This window comes from Pleurodeles waltl, chromosome 3_1 (assembly GCF_031143425.1).
Source record: "Pleurodeles waltl isolate 20211129_DDA chromosome 3_1, aPleWal1.hap1.20221129, whole genome shotgun sequence".
Taxonomy (NCBI): Eukaryota; Metazoa; Chordata; class Amphibia; order Caudata; family Salamandridae; genus Pleurodeles; species Pleurodeles waltl.
In genome coordinates this window covers 663,162,347-663,184,305 of record NC_090440.1, presented here as the reverse complement: position 1 = coordinate 663,184,305, position 21,959 = coordinate 663,162,347, and the positions used below count along the sequence as shown (strand labels likewise).

At 47.8% G+C, this 21,959-nt stretch overlaps 1 protein-coding gene across 4 annotated transcripts in view; it reads right to left on the bottom strand.

Annotated features, from left to right (window-relative positions):
* ANO9 (anoctamin 9) overlaps positions 1-21,959 on the bottom strand; it is a 386,417-nt gene that overhangs the window by 119,147 nt on the left and 245,311 nt on the right. For all 4 annotated transcript variants that reach the window (XM_069223191.1, XM_069223192.1, XM_069223193.1 and 1 more), the window contains one exon: positions 3,733-3,897. In XM_069223191.1, coding sequence (XP_069079292.1) covers positions 3,733-3,897 — 165 coding nt within the window. The remainder of the gene's footprint in view (positions 1-3,732; positions 3,898-21,959) is intronic.

The following is a 21,959-nucleotide window of genomic DNA, read 5'->3' as shown; positions in this document are numbered from 1 at the left end:
GTGTGAGAGTGGTTGTGAAAGGGTCGATGTGGATGTGAGAGTGTATGATTGCGCTCCAATAGATGAAAGATGCATTCACCTCCACAAAGGATTTAGGATTGTTTTTCAATTTGGAAACACTGAGTAAACACACTTGCATTGCCTTCGCAAAGCCCAGGAGTTAGGATTATTTGTCCTTCCAGAAGAATCTTCAACTGGGGCACATGCTACATTTAAGTTTGCAAGTGCTTTCTGTTGAGGTTTAATTTCCCTGAAATGAGCATCATGGCTAGAAGGGCAGCACGTTTATCCAACAAGAGTCCACAGTTTGCACAAAATATTTATCCAACTGGAGCACTTTCTACTAATTATTCAGTAAGTACTACTTTGTTGGGTACATTTCCAATGTGGGGGAGAGAGGCTGTGTGACCACCCCCTCAATTTAACCCCAGGGACCTCAACCCGCCCTCTGTGGGGCCCACTACAATTTCATGAGGGGGGGATGTGACAATTCCATGAGGGGAGCCACAAGGCCCCCTTCCCCGTGCCAATCTCAGCCCAGCAAACCCTATCCCCCGGGGCCTCGCCTTAATAATTTTGTTTTATTTGGGAAGGGGGTCACGGAGCCCCCCCTGCCTGGGTCGATCTCGGCCCCGGGAAACCAATACCCTGGGGCCTGGCTATCTGTGCTGGGTGCCCTGCAGGGCAGTGTGCAATGGGACTGCAGAGGGAGCCTGAAGGTCCCCACAGTCCCAGCGGCCTCCCCACCTTCTACGGGAGCCAGCATTGCTGTAACAGACAGGGAGCTGCTAAAGATGCAGCTCCCCATCTGTGAGAGCAATTGTTTCCTCTGTTTCCCTGCCTGAATCTCTGCAGGCAGGATACCAGATGAAACCCCCACTCGCAGCAAATGAGAGCTGTTCAACAGCTCTCACTTGCTGTAACCAGAGTGTTTGCTCTGACTTGGCGGGAACTCTCAAAGCTCCCACCAAGTCAGAGCAAACAGCTATGTTCCGGGGAAGGGCACCCTGGGACAAAGCAGGAGCCGGCCCTGGGTGGTTGGTGGCACCAGGCCATTATTGGCTCCACGACGGGGGCCAGGCCCCCTCCAACATTTAACAGCACCAAAGAGATAGTGGTCCCCAGGGCTGGGAACAGGGCCTCGGTCGGGGTGTCAGTCCCATCCCACAAATAATTACCCTTAGTGCCCCCAAGCAGAGCTAAGCCCCTACAGGTGGCAAGGGGGGCACAAACACAACCATTCAGTGGCAGGGAGGCCTCACTGGGTCCTCCTGAATGGAATAACTCCTCCAGGCAGCCAGTAGATGACGGCCACCTAATCCCTGGAGCAGCCGCCCCTGACTCTTGCCCCTCTTCCGGAGGCCGGTCTCGTCTCAGGCAGCACGCTGGTTTGGTGTGGAGAGGGAGTGGTGACTCCAGCCGGCTCCTCTCTTCCCCGTGGTCAGAGACTGCTCCTCTCCTCACAGGACGACCTCCTGGCTCGGTCAGCAGGGATCTCCTCACTCCTGCCTGACCAGCAGGCACCATTCTCCTCTCTGCCTCCCGGCCGTGCGGTAACTCCTCTGGACCCACCCGGATCACAGCAGTGAATTCCACAAGGTGAATGCCTTTCAGTGCCCCAGGGGCACTGGAGAGTGCCCCAGGGGCACTGGAGAGTGCATGCCGTCCCGCACTTGGTTGTTGCTGCCAGCGGGCAGTGGGATTCTCCCCTCCTCTCTCCGGCTACTCCTCACCTGGGGGGTGGGGGAAAGAACAAAGCACTAGGAAAGGGCATCTGCAATGGCTCAGCCCCCTCTGGGAATGAGAAGCACGCAGATTTCGCTGTGGAGGCAGAGGCCAATAAAGGACAGTGCTCACACTACTCTCCAGGAACCACCAAGTCCAGCGCTCACTAAGCACTAGTGGAAGGGTGAAAGCAAGGCGGCTTGGGTGGGCTGGGCAAATCGATCCCAGGAGAACAATTGCAGATGGGACGCAGCAGGCAGGCCAGCACATGTAGGTTACAATGGAGGTTCCTCCTCACAGTCCCAGAAGACCTAGTCAGGAAGGCAGCTGGCAGCAGGGCAACAAGCAGAAAAGCAATCCTGACGAGACCTCTGTGCCACCCAGCAGACACCAGCCAGCAGGACAACAAACAGAAGAGCAGTCCAGGTGAATCCTTTGTGCAGTTAATTTAGATGCCAGGTCCCTGTGGCAGTAAACTGCGCACACAGGCTCTGCGGTGACAGGCCTGAGACAGGTTTGAAAGGATACTTCTGTGGGTGGCGCAAGCTGCGCTGCAGGCCTACTAGTAGCATTTAATTTACAAGCCCTGGGTATAGTGATACCACTTTACAAGGGACTAATAGGTAAATTAAATGTTCCAATCAGGTATAAGCCAGTCATGCCAAGTTTAGAAGGGAGAGCACATGCACTTTAGCCCTAATCAGCAGTGGGAAAGTGCTCAGAGTCCTAACATCAACAAAGAGGGGTCTGAAAAAATAGGAGGAAGAAGGCAAAAGGTTTGGGGATGGCCCTATAAAAAGGGCCTGGTTCAGCAATAGATATGTATATATAAACTCTGCAGTCCCACCAAACAGGAGACGTGCACTCAGGTGTAGGCACAAGTCTACTTTCACAAGTTTATTTGCATAGCAGTGTAACCATGCAGCAGAAATAACCCAATGCATTTCAGCATTCATGGGTAAGTTATGTGTGCTTCCAAACACCAATAAATGTGAAACAAAAATAAACATGGAAAAGGGTCCAACACTTTATATTGCATATGTTACCGCCATCCTAGTCTTTGATCACATTAATAAATGTCTACATTATATGTATGTGAAATTGATGTTTTTGTTTTTGATATTTTGACAAAGATATTTTAGTACCACAATATTTTCATGGTCAGTATTTTGCCAAATAACCCAAAGAGAGTGTTATCCAGTGGAATTACTGAAAGGCAATAGGACACAACTGACTTCAAGTTAAATATAGACTATATGGAGTTTAATCATATAGAGTGAAAGTCTTGAGCTCTCATGATTGCAGAAGGTGTGTCACTATGCCTCTATTAGATTTTTTGAGAAAGCCCTGTGTTTCTCCTCCAGTGAAGCCTAAAATCAGGGTCCACTAGTAGTGAGCCATGATTTTGCAGTGTACACCACCAGAGCACAAGGCCAGGTGCTGCACCCAAAGTATCTTGCCTCCCACTTTCAAGCATGACCAATACCCCAATGTCCAACCTATGTTGTACGTCCTCCTCACAAACCTTTTTTACCGATATCCAGAGGGGGGAAAAAAAAGCTCATAACCTTTTTCTGTGTGAAATCCAGGAAGTTTCCATTTACTACAGCCCTTCGTTGCCCCCTCCACAGAACTGAGTATTTTAAGATATAAAGGCCACATTGAATGTGAGGTGTACCACTAAAAGACTGTGTGCTGGAGGAATGGGCCTTATGGGACACGTGTGCATGCCTGTACAATATAATGGCTTTTCTCTAGCTCATCTTCATCCTTCCTCTATGTATGAGACCCTGCCCAAAATTCTGCAGGTGTTCGCTCAAAGCCAGCTAGGTTCTGCTCTGCTAGTGCGTCAAACACAGACAACTAGTGGCCCTAACCAGAGTGTAGCTGGACTTCTGAAAACAGATCATGTGCCACAAGTAGCTTAATGACCCATAAGGTATTATGGGAGCTCCTCTTGCTGCTTCATCATTGATCCAACATAGCAAAACAATAGACATACCGTACCTTGGTCATGATAACAATAGTTAAGTAGTGGACCAGCGCACCAGTCATGACTGCTATTGTGTTGGCACGTTCTCGAACAAAGTCCCAATCGGATTGTGTGAAGTAAACATTCATCACTACCCTGTAGATAACAATAGCCTGGGCAATGCCGATCAGGATTGTGATCTGTAATACAAGAAGATAACATCATAGATGAAATCATGACAAGAGTTTTAAGTCTCTTAAATATCTTGATCACCAAAACAGTATTAACAAAACCCTTCACCATCAAGAGACACCTGTACAATCGCATAGAATTTTAAAAGGGTTCCATACAGCAAATTCATGCAGCTCTGTTACTACAAAGAATGAATTCCAGAACACATTTTAGCATTTATGGCACAAGAAATAAGATCTAGACTTCAGATCTTGTGGTCTATCTGCAAACAAATAGCCTTTGACTGCAAGACATAAAGTCATAATTCGATATGGTAGAAAGAAGCGCTACAGTTAAAAAAAAAAATAAAGAACTTTGGAAGTCCATGCTAAGGAAAACAAAGGTATGTATGAGAGAAGACCTTCAGGGTGTCAATAGATGGAAAAATGTGGCAGGCCAGAAAGAGGAGAAAAAAGTACTGTGATGTGTATGCAATGAGGTACAATGTACAAGTAACTTACCTTCGGTAACAATATATCTGGTAGAGACATATTCTAGTTCCCGATTCCTTACCTTAGAATTTTCCCCCAGGCGTCAGACTGGATCCGGAGATTTTTTTCTTCGAGCAATAGCCTTGCACATTGGTAGGTACTGTTGGTTGACTCCGCAAGCGTATTTGGCGTCGTAGTCGCCATGATGACGTTGGCAGTAGTACATAGACATCACTTTCTGGGCCAAAGCTCAGAGCTGCGAAGAACACTGGGATTGGTGCACAACAGCTAAGGTCCTGAATGGGAAATCCCTGTACCTAGAAATCAGTTTGCAAGAGGGGAGGATGGGTGGGCCGGTAAGGAATCTGAAACTAGAATATGTCCCTACCAGATATGTCGTTACCAAAGGTAAGTAACTTGTACATCTGAAAGACTTCTAGTTGCAGATTCCTTACCTTGGAATAGATACCAAAGCGATGCCATCCTCGGAGGTGGGCTGTGAACCAAGATCATGCTAGAAAATCCTGCAGAACCAAATGACCAAAGTAGCCATCCCAATGGACCTGACTGTCCAGGCAGCAATGTTTAACAAACGTGTGCAGGGGTGCCCACGTAGCTGCCTGGCAGATATCCAGGGCAGGAACTCCGTGTGCTAATGCAGTGGATGCAGCAGTTGCTCTGGTTGAATGAGCGTGCAAACCCTCAGGGGGTTGCTGCTTGGCCAAAGAGTAGCACATCTTGATGCAAAGAAGAACCCATCATAGAATAAGTTGCTCCCTCCGTCCTAGCCACGGTAGGAGGAGACAGCACTGCCTGGAGAAGTGTCCAGGCCACTGGTCTTGCCACTACCTGTGCTCAGTCCAAATTAGGGTCATCCTGGCATACATAAGGGTGCAGGGACTCCTCCAATCCTCTCCCGAATTCATGCCAATAAGAAAAAGGGTCAAAATCCAACCTGGGGTGAATAGGCCCCATCGAAGACAGAGTCGGCGTGAGGTGATGCTGTTCTGACTCTTAGTCATCGGGGATGAGGACTGGGTCGATGTCGATGATGGGCACCACCAACATCGGGAGCGTCGACGATCGAACCAGCAACAGGGATGGTCTCAATGGTATGACCGGCGCAGGTGTGGATCCGAGAGCAGATCCGGAAGAGACCTCGGTGGCCAGAGCCGAAGCCACGGTCGCAGAACCAGAAGGCCCCCTGACTGAACCCCTTGGGCCCGTAGGCCCTGTATCGAGGTCGGCCAGCCTAAAAAAGAGGCACAAGGCCTCATAAAAACTCTTTCAAATGGGCAGGGGTCGCTCCAGCTCCCGGAAACTCGTGGAAGCGCGGAGGGGACCCAGAATCAGGCTCCGAAGACAGAGGCCTCGATTGTCGACCCTCCCCCCACGTCACATCAGCCGAGCGATGGAGTGAAGTCGAAGTGTGACAGGATCTCTTTGACTTCTTCTTCTTACCTTGTCCCAAAGACTTAGAGGAAGAAGAATGGTGGTGGCTCTACGAGCGGTCTCGAGACCTTCCCCTCGAGCGAGACCAGGACCTACGCGGTGTCGAGCGCCAGGCCGCCATAAGCTTGAGGGACCGTTCTGTCAAGGCCTTCGGGCGCATGGCCTGGCAAGCGGAGCACGGCTTCGGGTCGAGGTCGCACTCCAGGCACCACAAATAGGCCCGATGTGGATCCATCACTGACATCATGCAGTGACAGACCTCACACAGTTTGAAACTGGTCTTCTGGGACATCCTTGACGCAACAAAAAAGTCACCCAAAAACTCGACAGAAAGGTCGAAATCGGTCAAAAAGAGACCAGGGTAGCTCTCTCCAGATCAGCGTGTGGCGCGGAAAGAAAAGAACTGACGTTACTGCGCTGAGGCGGCATCTATGTACTACTCCTGACTTCATCACGGCTTCTACGACGGCAACATGTTGGAGGTGCCAGATAGGCTGGGGAGCAGATCCCCCTCTTCTCCACCCCTCACTGAAGGACTGACATCCCGATAATCCTGGACTGGCTGCTGGGATTAAAGGGGAGTAGTCTGGGTTCTAGAAGCAGGGGTGCACAGAACTCCCTGCAGTAAGGCAGAGAGTTTGGACCGTCGCTGGGTGGAGATGGCATTGGAGTGACTGCGTGGGCCCCAGTGGCAAAGGTTGGGTGCACCGAAGAATAAGCTTCGGCCCATGCAGGAGATGAAGCAGAAGACATACTTTAGAATGCAGACCTGTGCTTAGAGAAGTCTGCCACTTCAGATGAGCAATGGGTTGAAATGCAACTTGAGAGTGACTGGTCTCCCTCGGAGGACCTCGAATGAGCTGGGTACCAAAATCTTGTTCACGTTTGGCTGGCAGCTGAATGCACCAATAGGACTTCCCCCACCCTTACACAAAGCAATGTGAATGTGGGAAGAATTAATAACTTAAATTATAAGATCTGCCTAAGGACAGGCCTCAATAATGTACAAATCGAAAAGGTTACACTCACTGTCCTCATTCAGTATCCACTCTGCTTAAAAAATGATGTAGTGCCGATTTTATGTGAACTACGTCTTCAGCTGTGAATAAATGAATTATCTACCTGACTGACTACTGACAGGCCTCCTGTCAATGAAGATCCACTTGGAAAGTGCTGTAGGTGGTAAAATCAGTTTCAGAAAAAGGTGGTAAAATCAGTTTCAGAAAAAGCTGTACCTCTCAGGCTGAGAATCAATCTGTTGTGTGCTCTGGAACATGTGAAGGGAGGATAGGGATACAACTCAACATGACAAATGCTGATGATGCATGCACGCAATCTTTGCCCAGCTGGCACACACCACTATGAGTGAGGCAGCTAAAAATGTGAATCCCCAGTCAGAGAAAATTGACGTAAATGCCATGCTTGATCACATCCTCCTGGCAAATCGAGGAAATGAAATGCCCTGAAAGTGAAGATTGACAGCTCTAGATGTGGGTCTTCTCCAGGCAGCTCAAATAAGATTTTGAATATTAGGCTGGCGAGTCTCCCAAAAGAAGCAGAGTGGTCCAGTGTAGAGCTCTGCTTGAAGGACTGATTGTGCAAGACAGTGAAGCCTATATGATTGTAGGTATAATGCACAAGTCCTACCTCTGTTGCCCAGATCCCCACTGAAATCCTTTATCACAAAACTAAGGTACTGCAAATACAGAGATATGATACTTTAGAGTGCAAGACCGCATGGTCCATATCAAATTGAGGGGCCCAGTGCTAACTACATGGTGCCAGTGATCATCAATAGTATTCCCTGTTTGCAGCGAAGAAGAAACCTCATGACTTGCAACTTGGATATATGCTCCTGTTATTCTCAGATTATAAATTTCTTAGAAAAAACAAAGTTTATATCGGCTTTTGTTCTGTGATTCCGGCTGAGACGCTGAGTTATCTTGTTGCATAAACAAAGTTTGTGTGGCTGTGAGGGCGAGAGATATCTTGTACGGCGGGGAGGAGGTACTTTTATATACTGATGTGCGATTATGTGGGGAGGGTGACATTGGGTGCAGGTTCTCAGTTGTGTGTGCCTCGATATTTCAATTTTCACAACTTGTTGGTTGCTGGTGTTCAGTATATTTACAAATAAGGTAATGACGGAGGGTGAAAAGAGATGGGATACAACTCTGACCAGGTCAGTGATGTCTTGGTGTTGTGTGTCTTAGTGTTAGGGTACAAGTAATTTCTAAAGTATCATTTTAAATCATACAGAGATCCAGTTGACTAGAGTAAGAAGACTCTAAAATATTTTATACTGAGGTGAGGTGAGGTCGCCTGAAGCATATTTCTAGGAGAGGCTGAAGGTGTGTCCAGCAGATACTGGCACCAGGCTTGCTCATTTCCAATTCTCTATGTTCAGGAAACAAGGGATAGTTCCTCTAACCATGCCGAGCTCTGACTGCAGGGCATTGCCATCAGTCACACCCTGTACCTAGGCACACCACTTTGAGTGTCTGCTGAGCAGGGCATTCAGTCGTTGGACAAAAGGCATGGCCCATCTCTGCTTACTTTCCCCATCCCAGTATGTGCTGGAATGGCCTTGGTTGTGTCCCATAGATATTCAGAGTGTGAGCTTTAGCCTGTACCCAATCGCCCTACTGAGTCATCCCTGTTACTTGCTGCACACATTCTTTGGCAATGCCCATCTGGTACCCGTCACAGTACCAACTAGACATAAACTGCAGCTGATTGAGCAGCTTTTCAAAATGACCTCTGTTAAGGATCTAATCTCAGTAGCTACCAGACACAGATTACTGCAATGCCCAGCAGACAGTGAGCACAGGCATTGCTTTTGCCAATGTTTTCCTGTAGTATGCCTTACCTAGTACTGTCTATCCATGGTTCCTGAGTGTTGGATATTACACTCTCACTTATCAATAAATCCATACTGGAATTTGGAAATGCAACCTAGGGAACACCCGTCCACCCTTCATCAATCTGTATGCGACTTTCTAAGATCAAACGTTGGTAGACATATTTTTGGAAAGTTTAGTGCACCCCTCAAAGGCAGGGCCAAACGTACAAGCAATCCAAAGATTGATAGTTCCACCACTGCACGCAGTACCATTATCTACCAATACAGCAATGGTGAGGAATGGACATTGCCCTGGGTGTAGTGCATACTACTGCTTCTGCACTTAGTACCTTCTGGTCAGGGAATAAGAGCATGCACAGCAGATACTAGAGGTAGGGAGAACACATAAATGACACAAACAAATGCCACAGTCAGCTCCCAGTAGCCACTGTCAAATACAGCAGCTACTGCGACAGTGGGCCAGTGGGCCAAAAGCCAAGAGGTGACTGAAAGCAGTATCTTGTGACGACTTCCCACTGACTAAGGTTGAGGGCCATTTCCAGCAACTATAAAGGTGGGGGGGTGAATTTACATAAAGCACATCATTACAAAACCATAAAAGATAACTACACAAACTTACATTGAAGACCTAGGTGCTCAGGTTCTAAGATCAATAACATATCACTATTATTTTTTAAAAATCTCCAGAAAACATCAAGTAAAAGGAGGTTATGACTGAAACTCAAACTTACAAAACACTGAAATTTGCTAGTTGCGGTGAACTACACAACCACAAATCCCCCTGTAATGCACTTCTAATGATTTCACACGGAGCATCAAAAATAACATCATGCTTGGCATCATTGGTGACATCACACATATTATGACCAACAATGTCATTGTCACCAGAGTAACTACATAGACATAAAACCTTGCTGCCCAAAACATGCTTTGCCAAAATCATATTAATATAAGGGCTACAGAAACAATGAACTTTAATAGTTGCCCCACTAACTTAAAATGCCAGTGACATCAAATTAAACAGATGCCTTGATAACCCTTATATAGAGATGAAGAGTTGTAATTCAAGATCTTCCCACAGGCGTTTTACAAAGAAGCTACTAGATGTTGCACAACTGTTTCAGACAGGAAAGCAAGGCTGTACTCCAATGGGGCCTTTCTTTTCCCACCAACAGCAGCAAACACCTTAGGTTCTCATCGTTCAAATCATCAGCATGTCCTTTCTTCTAGGGTGTCCCTAAAGGATCATCCCTTTAGTGCCTGCTATTGAACATCTACACAACCCAGAGCATGGCTCCTCAATCAGCAGCATACTTCCAAATGAACGCTGATGAAACCCCAATCTTCTATTGGAAAATGGGCCTCCATTTAACATCTCCATCTGCCTGGATGACATGTTAATGAGAGCTTTTATGAATCAATGCCATAAAGACTGTGATACTGGTTATGGAGACCCTGAGTCAGCCTCTGTCCCATTTAAGGCTTGGAACCTCTTACACCAGCTTGCACATCAGGGAAACTAAGACCTCTCTCACAAACTCAAGACATCACTGTGGCGAAAGATGTAAACATGCAACTATCTCTCCCTCGAAAAATCCTCTCACTCCTCTACATGAATCAAAGTGCCAAAATTGCGTAAGCCCTCATGTTGGCACACCTTTACTACCACAATATCATCTAGTCTGGCTGCCCCAGAAATCTCATTGCCAGGTTCCAGTAACTTCAAAACCAGACAGCCAGACCATACTTCAACTTTTGCATACAGGATCACATCAAACCCAGCTTTAAAACAGTCTGCTGGCTCTCTGTCACCATCAAGAGCAATGTCAAAGTCTTGTGCAACGTCCACAAGTACAGAAGGCAAATTCTCCATACACCTAGAGAAGAGAAAGTGGTGCCTCATTATACCCGAACCAGGGCCCTCCTCTCAATGCTCACCTACTGGATCAATCAATGCTCGTTAACAATGATGAAGTGTGGAGGAAAGGAAAGACTTGAAAATGATCTACTTGAGTCAGAGTTTTGAATCCAGCTACATGTGGTATGGGAAGATTATGAAAACTGAACTATTCAGACTTACTAGAAACTGAACTCAACACGGATCAGGGCTTGTGAAAGAAGATGTTCACCCATGCATCTGGACTTATCATTCTGCTGTAGTTGCCACCCCTCAGTCAAGCGTTCTGAAGCAATCAAACAGGGACGTGCAGAGCTTTATGAAAGCCCTTTAAAATATTTGTCATTCAGAGTAGAACAGATACCAGTTTGAAATTCATGAAAAGTACAAATTCAAACCAACAACCATGAAGTCATGCAACACCATACCAGGTGGGTAGAAATCTGCAAGGAAATACTTCACATTTGAGAGAATTTTTCAGGGACATATGAAAAGTCGAAATGTAAGAAAAGAACACATAGCTGGTACTAGAAGGCGGTCGTTAAAAAAAAACACACTGTTAAGATCATGATGAGAGACAAGGAAGGGTAGGCAGTTGGGGTCACGTGGAGCTCCCATCTGTGTTCGAGTTGGAGACAAGATGGCGGACCGGTGAGCTGAAGCATTGCACAGCCAGGTCCACACCGCGTCTGCCTGGCAACGAGTGAGGAGGTGATGGTCAAGGCGGTCGACTAAGAGAGCCAGAATAGTGCGAACAGTGCAAACATTGTGAAGCCCAGTAAGACATTAAAGTACGCAGCCCGATGGCGGCAGCAACGGGTGAGGAGGTGATGGTTGAGGCAGTCAACTAAGAGAACCAGAACAGTGCAAAGCAGAGCATGGCAACGGGTGCAGTAATGGGTGGCGATGGTTGACTAACAGAGCCAGAGTAGTACAAAGCTGAGCAAGGCAGCACACTGCACGACGGCATCAATGGGTGAGGAGGTGAAGGTGGAGGCGGTAGACTAAGGGAGTCAGAGCAGTATGAAGTTGAGCAAGGTATCGCAGCACACAGCACGGTGGTGGTGGCAGCAGGCAAGGTGGCGATGGTGGAGGCGGTCGATTAAGAATATTGCGGGTGCAGCAGAACAGAGCTGAATGTGCCATAGCGCGCCAGCAGGAATGGATCCAGTTCTCTTTTCTTGCTCATAAAGCTGCGGCTGTGGCTGCATAGCGGCTCCGCAGTCTAGCGGTAAGCGGCAAGCCGATTTCAAGCAGGAGGTAATGGTCAGGTGGAAGGTGCCCCCATGGAGACAAAGGCACAAGTGGAGGTCGCCTTACCACATGCGAGGGGGGAGAGGAAGCCTTCCCACATGCAAGGGGGGAGAGGAATAATTATTATCTCGAGAGAGGCACATCTAATTTTGATTTACAAACCTACGACTTTGGCATATCAGTGCTTAAGAATCAAACTTTTTGAAGCATCTATTCAAATTAACTGCACAAATGTTTGTCTCCAAGGACTAAAAGGGCAAGGACAATCTCTAGAGAGGCACAGTCTGCGTCAGATCGCAACGTATAACTCTGGCATATTATCATTAAGGCTCATACCACTCAAAGGGCATCAGAGAGCGTGTAAAAATGCTATAGGATCTTTGGCAAATTAGCGAGAAAACTCTCGAGAGGCGCATCTAATGCTCAGTTTCGCCCCACCCACCCCAGAGGTAGATTCCACCTCATGACTCCGACATAGTTGCATTGAAACAGCAAGTCAGTGTATAGCCGACGAGACCAGATGCTCGCAAATTCCTTAGTCTGCCACACTTTCACCTCCCTCCAAGGGCTAAGGATTAAGGTCCATATAGGGGTGTAGCGGCCTCTGGTCCTGGTGTAGGCAGCTCCCGGGGAAGAGTAAGAACCCTGGGTGGCAGCAGAAGCAGTCTGTGTAGCACAGATGCGGCCTGTTGTACCCTGGCTTACCTCCGGCTTCCCCTTTAATACTTACTCGGGGCAGTAGGAAACGCATTGCCCGAGAGGCTTCATCTAAAACTCATGCAGGCAGCAAATCTCTGAAAGCAAACAAAATGAAAAGTCTGACTCCTTTACTATCAGGAAAGCAAAAACAGGGCTCAAAAAAGGAACAAACAGACCATATGGAAAGTCATTAGGATAAGTCAAATGTTTCTATGACGCCTATGCCATCCCCCCAATTAACTTCTCCAGTACGCTACAAGAGACAGGGATGGCCTGGCTACTGTTAAGTCTGGGTCTACCCTCACCCTCTTCAGCTCTAATGAGGGGGGGATCTCCCTGTCCTTCTCTTGACAATGGGATGAGACTTTAATTTACAAATATGGAGACCTCTGCCCCTCTGCTCTGTCTCATGTCGATGTTCAGCTTATAGGAAAGCCTTCCTACTCCCTGTTTTCAGTACCCAGTAACAAGGGGGGTGAAAAAGATAAGAATTCCTCCATGGCTGAGAAAGCACCAAGTAATCAAATAACAACTTCAATCACACCAGTCTCTCACAATACTTCCCCCCTGGCATCTGACTTATCATTTGATAGGGATGACAGGAATGACAACAGGGATGACAGTTCTGCTCTGACCTCGGATCCCCTACACTTACCAATATCAGCTACTCCGCCTAGTTCGACAGACGAGACCATGCTGAACCAGATTTTAAGGGAGTTGCGTGACTTAAAAGTATCTCATGAGAAGGCCCATAAGAAAACCACTGACCACCTAGCTAAACGTAATTCTAGTATATCGCATTTGACGACACAGATCTCCCAAGTGGAACAGAGGGTCTCCGACCTCGAAGACACTCATCGCAGACATGCAACAGTAGCAAGTCAAACCCAGGCCGAGCTTGAGGAACTCCCATTTAAACTAGATGACGCTGAAAATCGATCTAGGCGTTCTAATTTGAGATTCGTCAGAATACCTGAAGAACTTGAAGCTGCATCCTCAGTTGCAAACGTTATAACAGACCTACTTCATAAGTTCACTCTTTCTGACAAGACCACAGCCTTTCCAGATCTTACCATCATGCGGGTCCATAGGGTCCCGTCAGTACGGTCCCACAACTCCAAATATCCACGCACTATCTTGGTCAATTTCGGCGACTACAGGATAAAGGTACAGATTCTACATCAAGCTATTAAAATGAGAATATTCAAAGTAGAGAGTGACTTCTCCTTTTGGGTCTTCTTTAACATGTTCATAACTACAACATGTCGATGCTGTGGATTTGTTAGCCTTATTGATGATTTTAAGAAATTGGGGGCCCCTGCTGGCATAGTACAACTTTCTAAACTGAAGGTTTTTCATAAGGGCCAGGCTCATATTTTTCAAAGTGTTCAACAGGCAAAATACTTTCTTGCCTCCCTCAAGATGTAATACTGCTACTAGGGGAAATTTCAAGAGCAAGGCAAGACATTACTAGGTCTTCATGCAAGAAGTGGATTGTAATATGGTCCTAAAAGCCAAAATCTATTACTTCTCGTTGCAGTATGTATCTCATAAGCATTCTCACCGGCCTACACTTGCTATCTTCTCCAGACACAGACCCAATGGGTGCCATGTCTGTGGTCTTCTGTCAGGGGTTTGGGGGGTATGCCACTGGGGTTTTTTGGGGACAATGGGAGGGTGAGGCTATGACGGGTAGGCCCTGATTTCATGGGTGGGGGGTGGGAGCTTTTGGCGGCTGGGTCCTTGCACTGGGGTGGGTGAAAAGAGCAGGTCAAAAACACAAGGAAACTAGCAATTCATGGTCTAAAATGATTGTGCTGAGAAAAAATGGTATATTGAGGATAACAATTATCAAGAACACGCCTTGTACTCTCTAATAGGCTGCAAGACCAGGTACAGTGCCAACATACTCTTAAAAACTCTTCTCTTCTTACCAAATGAGTGATAGTCAAACCAGTACATTCTCCTCTGGCTTCTTAAAAATTGCATCATGCAATGCTAATGGGCTGAATAATTCACATAAATTCAGAGCAATACTTCATTGGTTAAGATCCTGCCAGGCCCATGTGATTCTATTATAGGAAACTCAAATTAAACAACAGGCTAACTGTCCTAGCATTCCGAATTTTAGTTCTCATTCCTGTTTTGCTTCTATAATGCTGCTGTCCGTGAGGTGGCAGTTCTCTTCACTCTGGACTTCCAAGGAGAAGTCCTAGAGGTCCATTGTGATTCTCAAGCGAGATGAATAGTAGTTAGCATCAAGGTAGGAAGGCAAGTAATGCATATTTCAAGATTCTATGGTCCCTCTACCTCTGGTGAATCTACCTCCCTGCAAAGTCTCTACGACCTTTTGAGTACACTTCCTGGCCTATTGGTAGTCAGCGGCGACTTAATATTATTCAAGATATGAAGCTAGATGCCTCCTACAGTCTGGCTCTACAGGATCCTTGGTGGCTGGACCATCCACAAGATCAGTGTTATACCTGTTTTTCAAAAAGGTTTAACTCAGCATCAAGAATCGATTTCTTCTTAGTATCTCATTCTTGGGATAGAGTTGGTTCTGACATATTATCCAACCCCTTTCGGATCACTCTGTTCCATTGGTTAAACTATCTTCCTCTGATCAGCATCAAGAAAGACCCAGGTGGTCTCTAAACACATTTTTATTAACTGACGAAGGCTGGATCTCCACTCTCAAAGTATCAGTTGCCGAGTTTTTAACTAGAAATGAAGCAACTGCCTCTAACTTTGCCATCTGGGAGTCATGGAAGGCACACATTAGAGGGGAAGCCATAGCTTTTAATGCCTTTCTTAGGAAAGTCAAGAAGAAAAAAGTAGACAATCTTCAAGCAGGAACTTAATCATGCCATGTGCCTGCATCAGTCACTCAGCAATCGCAAGTCATGGACTCGCCTCCATGATGCCAAAACCCAATTGAATATTTTTTTCTTAGAACAAGAGGTTGTTAATCATAATACATGCTTTCAGCAATATTACGAAGAGAGTGAGAATGTAGGTAAATTTTTGGCGCACTATATTAAAAAACGTCAGACTGGTTCTTTAATTAAATCCATCTTTGATGAGTCTCAGGGGCGTATGGTGGACCGGGACAAGGAGATAGAAAAGGTGTTTCTAGCTCACTACACAAATATCTATTCTCCCAAGTCAGCTACAAGCGATGAGCTCATTAATAAATATCTCAGAGCAGTCTCTTTACTGAATCTCGACCAAGAGCTCCAATCTGCACTGCTGCAGCCAATCACTAAAGTAGAGGTAGCAGAAGCCATCAGGGATTCTCCAAATGGCAAAGCTGCCGGGGAAGATGGTCTTCCAGAGAAGCTGTACAAAATTCTGCCTGAGCAGACTGCAGTGACCCTAGCCGCACTTTTTAATGCAATACTTAATGGTGAAAAAGTACCTAGCTCATTTACACGGGAAGTAATTGTCAGCTTCCTTAAGAAAGAAAAGCCTGGCGAAAAACCTGATTCTTATCGCCCTATTAGTTTTCTTAATAATGAGTATAAGATTCTCATAAAAATCTGGGCAGCGCGCATTACACCCCTAGCTCAAGGTCTTATTCACCATGACCAGTGTGGTTTTCTCCCAGGAAGATTTATCTCCACTAACAAAAACTTCCTGCTTCAGGCAATTGACTATTATTCTACTAAATAAAATCGAAGCAGCTGTAATAATGCTTGCTGCGGAAAAAGCCTTTGACCTTGTACAATGGGAGCTCCTTTTTGCAATCCTTCAAAAATTCAAATTTCCTAATAAAATAGTCACATTTTTCTCCAACCTTTACCAAGGGGTGGAGGTCAACGTTTTAATTAATTCTCAAGTAGTCGGTAGGGTTTCAATTCGGCGTGGGACTCGGCAGGGATGTCCTCTATCTCTGGTCCTCTTCGCTCTTTTTATCGAGCTTTTGGCTTCGGCTTTGAGGCAGGATAACTCTATAAAACCCCGATGCCAGGTGCACCCAAGCTAAAACATTTTGCGGATGATGCAATCTTGTACCTTGTGGCCGATTCCCAGAATACTGAAAAGGCCTTCAGCAAAATCCAAACATTTTCCAACCTGGGGCACTACTGGATAATTAAATCAAAATCTGAGGCATTGCTTTTTTTTTTTTATAAAGAATTTTTTATTGGTTTTGCAATTGAATAAGATAATACAAAACAAGCTAAACAATTTTATACAGAAATAACAAGGCGCCAATGGGCACCAAACAGTGGTCAAATCCAATGCCCCAGCCAACACCCTGAATTAATAGATTGTACATGTCAATATCGACGTGTCACGTATGTGCCTCATTTCCCACCAGAGGAACTAGAGGAATGTGTGTGGATTCTACCTCTCATTGTGTCGGTCTGCGGCATCAGGGGTTAAGTTGTCATGCCCTCCCACCTCCCCCAGATCTTGTTATATTTATTCGGGCACCCTCTAGCCTCATATACGAGCTTCTCACATTGGGCACACCAATCCATCCCTCTCTTCCATTTGGTCAGGGCCGGTGCCTTATTGGCTTTCCAGTCCGCCACGATATCTCTTTTGGCCACTAGGCATGCCACCCCTAGCAAGGTTCGCTCTGCTCTGCGTAATCCCGAATCTCCCATAACCCCTAGTAGGGATATCAATGGTGTCAGCTCCATGTCCACTTGCAGGGTCAACGAGATCTCTCGCGAGAACATCTTCCAATAAGTATTAATAGTCGAGCATGACCACAACATGTGGAAAAAGTCAGCGTCTGGGCTCATACATCGGGGACAGTCAGCTGTAGGCCGGAGCCCCGCCCTGTGCATTTTGGAGGGTGTAAGGTAGGCAGTATGGAGATAATAAGTCTGTATTAGTCGGAGACGTGTCCCCATGGTCAGGGCGTGGGGAGCTGCCAATGCCTCAGTCCAGTCCTCCTCTTCCACAGGGCCCACCCATCCCTCCCATTTCCGACGAAGTTCCTCCAGGAAGCAGGCAGTGGAAGTGATTAATGTGCGATATACCTGGGAAACGCCTCCCCTACCCAGATTCCCCATCAGGGCCCTCCTCTCCATAGGACTGCTTACGGGTATGCTGTCCCCTGTTTGGACCTGCGTCAGAAGGGCATGCCGTACTTGGAGATACTTGTGGAATTGTGTCTTATTTAATGCAAAGGTTTCTTGGAGATCCTCGAAGGAACGCATATGCGTGCCCTCCCATACATCACCCAGTGTAGAGATGCCTATATTATCCCATTTCTGGAATCCCTCAAGACCCGCCACCTCTCCCAAGCATGTCCCATGCCACAGTGGGGTCTGCTGAGTAGGGCGCCCCCACCATCCTGAAATCTTTTGAGCCATCCGCCATCCCTGCAACACCACCCCTGTCACCCCAGGAGTCCCCCGTGTGATCGGACCGCCATACAGGGCGTCAAAGATCTTGGGGTAGCTCAGTGTCTGAAGTTCCAGTCGGTACGCCGGGTCTGTCCATCCCCCCCCCAACCAGTCGTTGATCACAAGTAGTTGCATCGCCAAGTGGTAGTAAAGGACATTAGACATTCCTAGGCCCCCTTCGTAGACGTCTCTCTGGCAGGTTTTAAGCGCTAGCCGGGGACGGGTACCACTCCACAGAAATTGGCGTGCTAGCGAGTCCATTTCTCTAAACCATTTCATGGGAATGGGGTTTGGATAATTTTGGAGGAGGTAGAGAAGCCTGGGAAGGACCATCATCTTATAGAGTGCGATTCTTCCAAGCAAGTTAAGGGGGAGGTCCTTCCACCGTTGAAGATCGTCTTTGATTCTTCTGGTTAAAGGCGTGACGTTGAGCTCCCATGTTAATTCAGGGAGCGTTGCGACATGCACCCCCAGGTATTTAAAGCTATTCCTCCGCACTGGTATACTTTGTTGCCAGTCTATACAGTCTCTAGATTGATGGAGCGGAACCAACAGGGATTTTTTGGGGTTTAGGGCGAGACCCGAGGCCTCCGAGAAGATGTCTAGAATTTGCATGATACAGGGGCCGCTCCTGGCCGGGTTAGCTATGTATAGTAGGACATCGTCCGCATATAATGCCACTTGGTCTTCTGGACACGCGGGCCAAGACCAGCCCTTCATCAGAGGGTCCTCTCGAAATAACTTCGCCAGGGGTTCTATTATTAATGCAAAGAGTAAGGGGGATCCTTGTCGGGTGCCACGGCCAATCGGGAACACACCCGAGACCACTCCGTTTACCTGGACCTTAGCCGTTGGATTAGAGTAGAGCAGTCCCACAAGGCCTCGGAACTTGGGTCCAAGTCCATTTTTAATACTTGTTCAAGATAGGACCAATCCACTGTGTCAAAGGCCTTCTCAAAATCAAGTAAGAGCAGCGCCAGAGGGGTGTGTGACCGGATTTTATGGTGTGCTAAGGCGAGATGTAGTCGCCTGATGCAGTGCCTGGTGCTCCGCGCAGGCATGAAGCCGCATTGGTGAGGGTGCACCAAGGCAGGCATTGCCTCTTTTAATCTAGTGGCGAGGATTGACGCTAACACCTTGATCTCAGTGTTGAGGAGGGAGATAGGTCGGTAAGCCGAGCAGTTTGGCGATGGGGGTTGGGTCTTCGGGATTACTACTATTGTAGCTAGGTCAACTCCTGAAGGGAAGTGATCTTTTTGCTCAGCTTCTTTATACATCTCAAGTAAGTGCGGGGCCAAAATGTCACTACATTTCCTATACAGTTCCGCAGGAAACCCATCTGGTCCTGGCGTCTTGCCTGAAGCCAGACTGGCTATCGCATTAGTTATTTCTGTGAGATCAAGTGCCTCGTCTAGCCTGTCCTTGGTCGCCTGAGAAACTCTGACGAGTGTTATGTCATTCAAGAGGGGAGAAGCTTTTTCAACAGCAGGCCGGGGGTGCTCTGCATACAGGCTTGCATAATAGGAAGCAAAACTCTGAGCAATCTCGATGGGTGTCTTGAGAAGGGTGCCTGTATCATCTCTAATTTTGGGAATGATTTTGTTAACTAAGGGCCGGGTGGCCAACCAGTGTAAGAGCTTCCCATTTTTGTCTCCCCATCCATATATTCGGGCAGACGATGCCCTCCACATATGCTTCGCTGACTCAAGTGCTAAGTGTTTGATTTCTTCTCGGACCCTGGTGAGCTGCCTCAATGCGGAGACTTCGGATAAGGCCGTTTGCTGGCGTTCCAGTTTTAACGCTTCAGCTTCTAGCTCGGACATTCGTGAGTCACGGGTGCGCTCACATGCGGGCAGGAGGCACTTAGCATGTCCTCTTAAGGTAGCCTTGTAGGCAGCCCATATTGTGCCTGACGACTGGACCGTTCCCACATTCAGTTCAAAGTACTGCGTGAGACGATCCCTAATCTCGAGGGTATAGTCATCATCCTGTAAGAGCCATGCATTTAGGCGCCATACCGGACGTTTCGTGAGATCTACTCCGCCCAGCCGAACTCGCACCGGTGCGTGGTCCGACACCCCTCGAGGCAGTATCTCTGCCCCCGTGACACCGGTGAAGTCCATGGCCGGCATAAATACTAGGTCAATTCTAGAGTGTTTCCGGTGGGCAGCAGACGTGTGCGTATATTGATGCTCCATAGGGTGCCAGGTTCTCCATACTTCACATAGGCCAAGGCTGTCGGCCCATCCCTTGAGGCCTGCGGCTCGGGTGGACCTGCCCGCAGTGACATCTCCTGACACATCTAATCTGGGGTCTAGAACCGCATTAAAGTCCCCTCCTACTATTGTGATTCCTTGGGGGAGTCCTGCTACCACCTGCCGAAGTGAAAGTAGAAAGGCGTCAAATCCCGCTGGGGGGGCATACACGCACACAAGATTCAGTGTCACCCCACGAAGTAACCCTGAGACTACTACAAATCTGCCTTGCGGATCGGATCTCGTAAATGTAACCACCATGGGTAGTGAGCGGTGGAGCAGGATAGCTACCCCCCTGGATCCCCTAGAGAATCCTGCGTGGTAGACCCTATCAAATCCTCCTCGAGCCAGCGTAGGGCATTTAGTTACCATAAGGTGGGTTTCCTGCAGTAGGGCTGCCAAGGGGGAATATCTACGGAGAGTGTTAATTACTGTGGATCTTTTGATCTTATCTAGCAGCCCGTTCACATTCCATGAGATGATTTGTGTCAATGGGGACCAGGCGTGAGTCGCGTAGGAGTCTTACGGTGTTGGGTGTCAGTCAGTGGACAAAGGAATGACCAGTTAAAACTTAACAGTGCAATACTCAAAATATACCTATCTAACCCTAACTTACCCTTCTTCCCCCAAAACCACCCCCCCTCCCCATACTCCCCAGGAAGCATCTGTCGCCCTAACAATCAACCAGAACAAAACAGCCATATGGGCTGCCATAGGAGTGGAGTGGTGGACCCCTCCATTAGGTCAGATCATTTACAACTAATCACAAAAAGTCAAGCCATACTTTACAAGTCTTAAGGAAAGCCCATATCCCCGATGCAGCCCATCACTGATTTCCTCGAGATGGACCGGGCCCTTCGGCCCCCCCCCCCACACACACTCCGTTCGGGGCTTCGTGCAACATGTCAGCCAAGCACCGGGGATTGACTCAGGCAGTCATCGTCTCCAGTCTGCATCTGAATCCGCCCCTCTGGAGACTCAACAGGCAACCCTCCTCTCTGTGAGCCCGTCTCTCCCACTGTCTCTTCACCCATGGGAGCGTCCGAGTTTCCTCGTCTTCCTCTCCGAGACCTAGTGCGTTTATGGCCCCTCCAGGGCCCCCCAGCGGGGGGTGGATCCGCCCGGGAGGGCTCCCATCTCCACGCCGCGGACCCCTTTCGAGCCCCAACGCCCTCCTCAGTTAGCCAATCCCATGCCTCCTCTGGGGAGTCGAAGAAGTACGCCTTGCCCGCCATAATGACTTTAAGTCTTGCAGGAAAGAGGAGCATGTACGAAAGTTGCATCGCCCTAAGTTTTTGTTTAACTTGCTCATATGAGCGGCGACGGGCCTGGACCTCCCTGGTGTAGTCCGGGAATACTAAGATTTTGTGGTTTTCCCACTGAAGATTTTCGGAGCGCCTTGCCTCTTTAAGGATATTGTCACTGTCTCTAAAGTTGAGGATTCGGGCAATCATCGGGCGTTTTGGACCGCCCGGAGGAGGGCGTGGGGCAAGGGCTCTGTGAGCACGTTCCACTGCAAACCAGGGTGAAAGAGTTTGGTCTGGCATCCAATTTTTGATCCACTGCTCTAAGAATTCTGTGGCTTTGTCTTCCTCCGAACCTTCCGGGAATCCTACAAAACGTAGGTTGTTTCGTCTCAATCGGTTTTCTGCATCTTCCGCCCGGCGGTGTAGTTCGGATGTTCGCGTCTGTAACTGGGCCACCTTGGTCCTAAGGTCAGCTAGTTCGTCCTCGTTGTGGGAGACTCGGCCCTCCACTTCAGTGATACGATTTACCGGGTTTCTGAGGTCCTGCCTGATGAGGCCCATGTCCTTGCG